The 8,296-nt window shown below is 35.1% G+C and overlaps 1 protein-coding gene across 1 annotated transcript; it reads right to left on the bottom strand.

Moving 5' to 3' along the window:
* Positions 1 to 5,884: 5,884 nt before the first annotated feature.
* On the bottom strand, positions 5,885 to 7,129 carry LOC128668804 (uncharacterized). Its single transcript, XM_053742493.1, has one exon. It carries the CDS (start codon positions 7,127 to 7,129, stop codon positions 5,885 to 5,887), a length of 1,245 nt encoding a protein of 414 aa, XP_053598468.1.
* Between the last annotated feature and the right edge of the window lie 1,167 nt (positions 7,130 to 8,296).

Genomic DNA, 8,296 nt, shown 5'->3' with positions numbered 1-8,296 from the left:
CCCAGTGATAGCCCATATTTATTTGTTTGTTTCCTGGATATATTTAGTAATAATTATTCCTTATTATTATTTTTTTAGTCATCATATATTTGTTTGGTTATCATTCCGCTTGGTGCATACATACATTCTCGCTCAAGATTTTGTCCCGTGATCTCTCCCCTGATCGTTATTAGTTTTGTCCGTTTTGTAAAAACGGATTGGCGCCCTCGTGCACTAACCCAGCCTGAGGAGCTGGTCCAGGCACATCTTTAGTTTGTTTATAATTATTTATTATTTTCGGTAATAATTATTATTGTTATTTATAATTTTTTTAATACACTTGGGTGACCCTATACGACTCCGGGTTTATTTCACGTCTCCGTCGTGAAAAGAAAAACGGTTTACGTTATACATATTATAACCGGGCAGCGTTGGTATACGACGTGAGAGTGAGGTGCTCTCGCTGTCTCTGTTTGAATTTGGTCTTTCCCTCTCTATCTCATTGCAGCCTGATTGCCGAGTTCGGCTGAGTTAGGCGTTAGACCACGAGGGATGATTTCGCGCAGCAGGTGACCGTAAATCGGTCATGTGCGCATAATTAGGTAGGGGTCATCGTAGGTTGGGACCTGAGACGCCTCAATCAGAATCGATACTCAAGTTCAAGTGTTCGGCTGGTTAGTCACGCTGAAGTCGATCTATTGATTCTATAAAATTATTAAACTCGTCCTAGTGATTAATTCTTATACAAGTGGTTTACGAAACCAAAATTTGTTAAGTTTTTTTTGTGAAGTGATCTACCAGGTGTCAAGTTTGTCAGCAGCCCAGCAGCAAGATACGCCGAGGATTCGCCATGCAGCGACGGCCGATACCTGCAGTACGTCCTACTCAATAAATCCAGATAAGATATATTAAATTTGTATTCATATCTCTCTTCAACGCGACATTATTTTAATATTTAATAATTAATCTATTTCGTCCAGTGAAATTTACGCGCGAAATAAATTTATTATTGCTGGACACTCAATTAATTTGATTAAAATTTGATTTATAAGAAAAGGGAAATTTTGTTCATATCTAGGAATTTGGTTAAATAAAATTTATTATATATATAATAATTGAATTTATTCTCTAAATAAAATTACTTTCATCACCAGTGTCTTTAGTATAAGTTAAATTTCAGCCGCGTGTCCGGTCAAAACGAGTCGACCCATCCCTGAGATCTATTTCCCGCGTTCCAGAACCAGCAATATAATAATTAAAATTAATATTTATAATTAATAATTAATTATTGAATCGGGAAATTATTTAACTGTGGTTAGTGGCTACTGGACACGAAGTAGCCAAAGGTCACCGTTATATTTGGCGCCCAACTCGTGTTCCTCGTTTTGGAAAATTCTAGACCTGGTGATAAAGTAAAGTTAAATTTGGAAAATTTTGGAAAATTAAATTAATTAAATATTTTACCGTTGAAGAGAGAAATACTGGTATTATGAATCGTATATCGAGTTGATACTGTGCTATATTATATGTATTGGTTGCCCAAAATTATCTAAAGTAAATTTTTTATGAAATAATTATAACTCGAATCATAACTGGCTAAATAGTGCGTAAAATACTTAAATTTTAAAATATAAAATATTGAGTGAAAAATAAAATCAAAAATTGAAATCGTGGTAGTGAAAAATCGATAAATTCCGGTGGGCCCGTGAAGATCAAGACAAGGTCATCGTCTTACGCGCTGTTCGCATGTGTTACTTGTCATACAAACAATAAATACGATACTAAGCTTAGAGAAATAAATATAAAATAAAATCATTTGTAGCCTCTCGGTAGATCCTTTGTGAAAAAGCTAAGTTAAAATAAGTAAATTAATAAATAAATTTTAATATTCATAAGACTAATAGTGACAGTAAAAAATTTTTTTCAAATAATTAATAGAAACAAAATAATAAAAGAAATTTTTTTTTGTATATTATAAAAATAAAAATTACTAAATTCTATTTGGTTAAAATGAACTACCGTTTGAAATTATTAAAATAAGTTTGAAAAAGTTTACTAAGTGAATGAGTCATTGCAATAGAATTGTTGATAAAAATAATACTATATTCAAATTTTAAAATAATTTACTCACTAGACTTAAGTCTGGGTAAATCTTTCAATTAAATAAATTAATATAAATAGCTAAAATCTTTATCGTTTAAAATAGAATTCAGGGCTTGAAGTTTTAAGTGTCGAAAAATTATAAATTATCAGCTAATAAATAAAATAAAATAGTAGCTTAAAATTTTAGCCATTGTCTAAAATTTTCTTTATAATAATTTTGAACAAATTGAAATTCAATAGATTTGTGGTTTATTGCTTAAACCATTATAGTTAATTTAGAATAAATTTAATTTAATTTAAAAAAAAAAAAAAAAAAACTGTCATTGTTAGGGATTACTGAGTCTAACTGTCGTCACCTAGCAATCAAAATAAATTCTTAATCCGGTAACAAATAAATTAATTTTAATTTTAATAAGTGACAAAAGAAATATTTTAACTTATTTGGATTACCGGTAATTAAATTTTATATTTAAGTATTACTGGGGCTCGTAAGCTGCTTGTCTTACCAGCCAATATAAATTAAAATTAAGTCTCAATAATCGTATTATGAGTAACACTCGACCAGTGACACGTCAAAACTCAAAGCGTTCGGTCCGACGATCGGGCAGGCGGGAAAGTGAAGAGATAATCTTTGAAGGAATTAGTTCCTCTAACGGTAGGAATCAAAACAGGGTAGTGCATTCACCACCCTCGACTACGTGTACGATAACGTCAAGCACTACGGTTTCGTCAGCGAGCTCGACGATGTCAAATCCTACTCCGTTATCCGGTATACCTAATCTGACCGTGACTGCTGACACCCCACAGTAGGTTAGACCGTTAGTAAGGCGTAGCTTGGAAAATATGGTAGCAACTACCTCGTCTACGGCCACGACAATGACCACCGCTACATCAATCACCACCGCGACTCTACCCAGTACCGTCATTACCACACCTATTACAGTTACAACTTCGTCTGAGTCAATTCAAACGAGCGACCCACAGGCCGTTAATACAAATGCACAATTAAATTTAAATTCAACAAATATTAATAATAATCTACGGGTATCTATGGACGAAGTATCCATAGAAAATCCCCCACCGGTACTTCCCCAACAAATTCAGCCTAATGCGGGATCCGTTTTTCTTCCTGGCACCGTTCCAGTTTCCGCACAGGCTGATCAAGCAGCAACTCATAATGCCCTGGCACAAATTTTAAATTAGTAGTTGAACAAGGGGAGTCCCCCCCCCGATAAAACAGATTGTTGGTTCTAGACCGTGCTGAGTTACCGACGGAGGGTAACCTACCAGCGGTCAATGTGTACTGGCGGTTGGTAAGACCTGTTTTACCGATTGTCCTTAGATTGGCAGTCGGTAACCTCTGGTTTGGCAGATGGTAAGCTCGTATTAGCAGCCGGTAAACTTCTATTTTACCCACTGTAAATCATTCTTGAGCTCGTTTTCGACTAGATGTCGGTTAAAGTCTGCACTGAGCGGGAAATTTTGAAACAAAAAAGACTTCGTGATGGCGATCAAGGCTGACGATTTCCAGTCTATCAGCCTTGAGCGTCATCACAAAGTACATTTACACACCCATTCGGTTTTATATGTTGAAACTGGGGTGTGTAAGGGTACATGCGAGAAGCTTGCGAAGTGCACGCCATCTATTGGTTTAGTTCCCCCCACTCTTCTCTTGAATATTGCATCATCTAACTGGCCTGGACTCGTTTTCGTTTGTTTAGGACGTCATTCGACAAGTTTGAACTTGTTTTATGGTTTGGGGTGGGGGACCCTGGTCTGAGCGCTGAGATCCAGAGCTCGCATCCAGTCAGTCTACGCTGAGAAGAGTTGAAGTGAACAGTTTGCGTGCCAGACTTTGTATTTATGGCTGAATTAACTGAAAGTGTAAAGATTTTTCTTCGTAATAATTACCCTTTTGCGGAAAGTTTTGAAAACCTCATTAAAGGGTTTTTTGGCGACGTGCCTCCTCCTGAGTCTATCGGTAAATTTATTGACGATATAATTGCGTTCGCGAAAAACACGGTAATAATTCACAGTGTTCGATTAGAAGCATCGTGTTTAAGCTGCCACGATAGAAGAATTTTGTCCAGAAGATTAATAAAAACTACGGAAAAGTTGGTGAAACTAGAAAAGCGTACGGCAAATAAATAATCACGATGAGTCGTTCGTCAAGGTATGTAGTAATTATTTTTTTTAATAACCTGCTTTATAGTCGTTTAATTATAATAACTAATTAATTAAACTTCTTTTTCAGACCCCATGTGTGTACGGATGTATGTTTTCATGATGCGCAGATCAACTTCGAGGATGTAATGGATGACGACAATGTTAATGACTTTGATCGTCATAACGAAGAACGAGAAAAATTAAAAAAATTGGCCGAAGAAAAGAACGAAATCGATTTACAAGTGAAGCATTGGAAGAAATTATTACTCAGCTTCAAAGATCGCCGTGAATACGAACAGGCTTGCCATAAAACTACGTTCATGTTAACCAAGCTATTGTTTAACGCTAACAAACAGCATGGACCTAATAATTGATTTTGTGGGTTTCGAGATGCCTGATGGCAAATTTGTGGTAAAAGAACTGTGCGCTACTGATATTTATGATAAAGTGGATACATATGGGCTTGCACGATGTGAACATTGGTTGTTTGAACCACCTTTAGATCAAGTCGATGTTGCTGTAATGCAGAAAAGTGTTGATCACTGTGGACATCAACATTCAATATCATGGATAGCTGGTTTGCTACCATATGAATTATTGAAAGAAATTCTTGAAATTATGGTCAAACATGCGCGATATTTTTACGTACAAGGCGAATGGAAGAAGAAATGGCTTGAAGATCTAATTGACACTGCTATGCCAATTATTGACTTAGAAAAAATGAAATATTTCTCACTCTATCAAAAGAATGATTTCTTGAAATATCAATGTCCATATTATGCCTATCATTTAAAGAAATTGGATACTTCATGTGCATTTCAAAATGTCCAAGAGTTTAAGAGATAGTTCTGGCATTTTTATGGAGTTCAACCAACCTACGAGAAGTCAGTTCAGATCTTCAATCAATTGAGGAATTTACTGTGTATGGATGATCGAGATATCGCATGTCTGGATGATACATTTATCCTTGAAAATGCAGCCCAGCAAATCGATTTCGCTTGGCACAAACTACCAGAAAAATTAAAAAATAATGAAGAATTGATTGGATATCAAAGGTGCCGGGATCATTATATATTCAACGATGATATCCCCGATAGCTTTGCATATCCATTTAAAGAAGATTGCTCTAACTGTAGTGCATTGTTTTAGGTTAAGAAAAATATTCATAATTCATCATGTATTTGAGGTTATGTACGACTAGAATGTATATTTTTTTAGGTTAAGAAAAAAATACTGTAGTTCATTATGTATTTGAGGTTATGTGTGACTAAAATGTATAGTTTTAGGTTAAGAATAAAGACTATAGTTTATGTAAGACTAAAATGTATATTTTAAGTTAAGATAAATATTTATAGTTTATTATATGTTTAAGGTTATGTAAGACTTAAATGTATATTTTAGGTTATAAGTAATAAAAAACACTATATATCAATATAAAAAAAAGTTTATTTATTTATAAATGTAAGTTTATTAATTAATACAGGTTCAATAATTATATTTAATTTATTAATTCTTTGTTTAAATCGTTCTCGATCTCTGGCTGCTTACTCCCATTCGCCTCTTCTTGCTTGCTCGTGTGCAAATCTCCATACATCCATGCGATGTATGGTTGGCGTTGAATTAAATTTAACAGTCTTCATATTAGTTTTCGTACGATGCTGCTCGTAGGATTATACTCGACTATGCGATCATGTATAATGAGACAATAAGCTGATGTCTGCGCAGGAAATTGATTTGCGGATTCAAATTCCAGACGAATGTCCACTGGTCCAGATTTTATCGATTCGTTTTGTTTTGAGCAATCGATAACGTACAGCGGCGCTTGTTCCAAAAATTTTTTCTTCGTCAGCAGTCGTTCAGGTTCTTTATTGTAGTACGAAATTTGGAAATTTATATACATGTCATACAACAGAGCATATTGATTGTTTGCAATGTTGAGATTCAAATTCCCATAAGGATAACTCTGAGAGTTTAAAAATAATTTTATGTCTCTGATGTTGCAGTGATCAAATCTAATGGCATTTTTAGTTGCGTCATTTTTTCTTGCTGTTTGAAATCCAAGTATCACAAAACGTAGTTTCTCAAGCTGCGTAGAAGTTTTTACTGCCCAAATGTGCTTTGAAGTATTTAACAATAGAGGATACTCGTACAGCTCCCAAGCACGAAAACTGATTGAGATAGCTGGATCACTTGTGATATAATTCAAAGCTTCAATTTTTTGTTTATCAGCCATAGTCACATATGGTACAATCCACTCGATTTTTTGCAGCGTAATTTTAACAGCTTCAGCATGAGCTCCAGCAGCAGGTGTGGCCACAACGTAGGCATTCAAATCAGCATTTGATCTTATTAATATTAATTCATGCTGTGCATTGATGACAACTTTTTGGTAATCTTCAGCAAATCCAAGCAAAAGACTCAGTGGTATAGATACATCAAAGTAGCCATTGTCATTGTGTAATTTGTTTACAGCTTCATCTACAATCCAGCCTGAGTTCTCGAGTGTATTTTGTTGAGCAGGACTCAGTGATGTGTATCCTTTCATGAGACTTGTGATACCGACATTTTTATTACGATCAATCTCAACACCATTGAGCTCGTAGCGTAGTTCTTCAAACATATGACAGACTGTCATGTTGACCATGTGAGTAGTTGCACTTACAGCTGTACCATCAGACTTTGTGAATTTTCCGTACACATGTAGGGTACTCTTACTTGGGAGTAGACACAAATCTTGATGTTGGACAGCAATTCTTATTTCATCGCTGTTGTTGAATGTTGATGAAGCATACGGGAGATGAGTATGCGCTTCATAGTGCGCAATTGACTCATCAAAAATAATTTGTCGTTGAATATTTAAGATTTCCGCCGCCGCCGCCATGGTCGTGTACACGTCAAACAACAGAAATAAATTTTTATTTTCTTAATTTTCCACGTAATTTTAGTCCTAGGCTTTGTAGAAACTGAGCGTTCTGATGTGTTAACACCTTGTGAGGTACTCGGCGACTGATATTGCTCGACCATGTTGCTATCTTTTTATAGCCAGCACCACTTTTTGTCTCATACACGATACCCATTATTTTATAGACTTTATATGCAGTCTTATGGTTATCGTCTCACCTCTAAAATTAGCCAGTTTTCCGTCTTGATCGACAATTCTTAGTCTGAGATTTTGTATTGCTTGTACGGCGATTGGAAGATAAATGACGTGAGATGGCAATTCAACAATCTTATATCCTGGTGGTACACTTGGAAAAAATTCATGAATTGTGTGAACTCTGTGCTCATTTATGTAAGCACCTGATGTAATGTTGCACTCAACTCTCAGAGCATTGAGTTTTAATATTTTCACTGGTAAATCTGATGAGTGAGTTTTATGTGGTGTCAGCTTTCGGTTTGTAAATCCCAGTAGTGTACCAATAGAATCTTGGGGTGTAAAATTTACGAATTGATCACATTTAATTTCACTTCTCAATTCATTATTATTGGCTCTTATGCTCATGCTAAGTCTTTGTAATTTCTTTTGAATGTATTTTTCAATGTCAGTGATTTCGTAACTTCCTGTTGGTATTGTCAAGACTCTCTCTTCAACAGTTTCATATTTTCCAGCTTCTATATTTTCATTCACTGAGTCATTTTCCGCCACCGACATATTGTCATGAAACTTTGTAATTATTGTGGCATTTCTTTTAATTCTTTTTTTCTTGACTACTTTTTTCTCATCAATATTATTTGTACCAATTTTTTCGATATCAATACGATCCACAGGATAAGAGACATATAAGTCTCATCACAAGTCCCAGAACATAATTTTTATTTGGTGATAATTCAATTGGAGGGAAATAATTGGCCTCCAACACGGATGTGGATCCTGTCAGTGTTAATGTGAATGACTCAGCCATGACTGATGTGCTCTACACAAAGTCACATCAATTTATAGTTGTCCTGTGAGAAATTTGAGACATAAGTGTCCGCATATAATTGTATCAAAATCCTGATATCTTCTGTGATTATATTTCACGCTACCAACATCGAGATACTCCATAAG

Source organism: Microplitis demolitor, chromosome 10 (assembly GCF_026212275.2).
Source record: "Microplitis demolitor isolate Queensland-Clemson2020A chromosome 10, iyMicDemo2.1a, whole genome shotgun sequence".
Lineage (NCBI taxonomy): Eukaryota > Metazoa > Arthropoda > Insecta > Hymenoptera > Braconidae > Microplitis > Microplitis demolitor.
The sequence above is the reverse complement of the archived record's forward strand: the minus strand, read 5'-3'. Positions and strand labels throughout refer to the sequence as shown.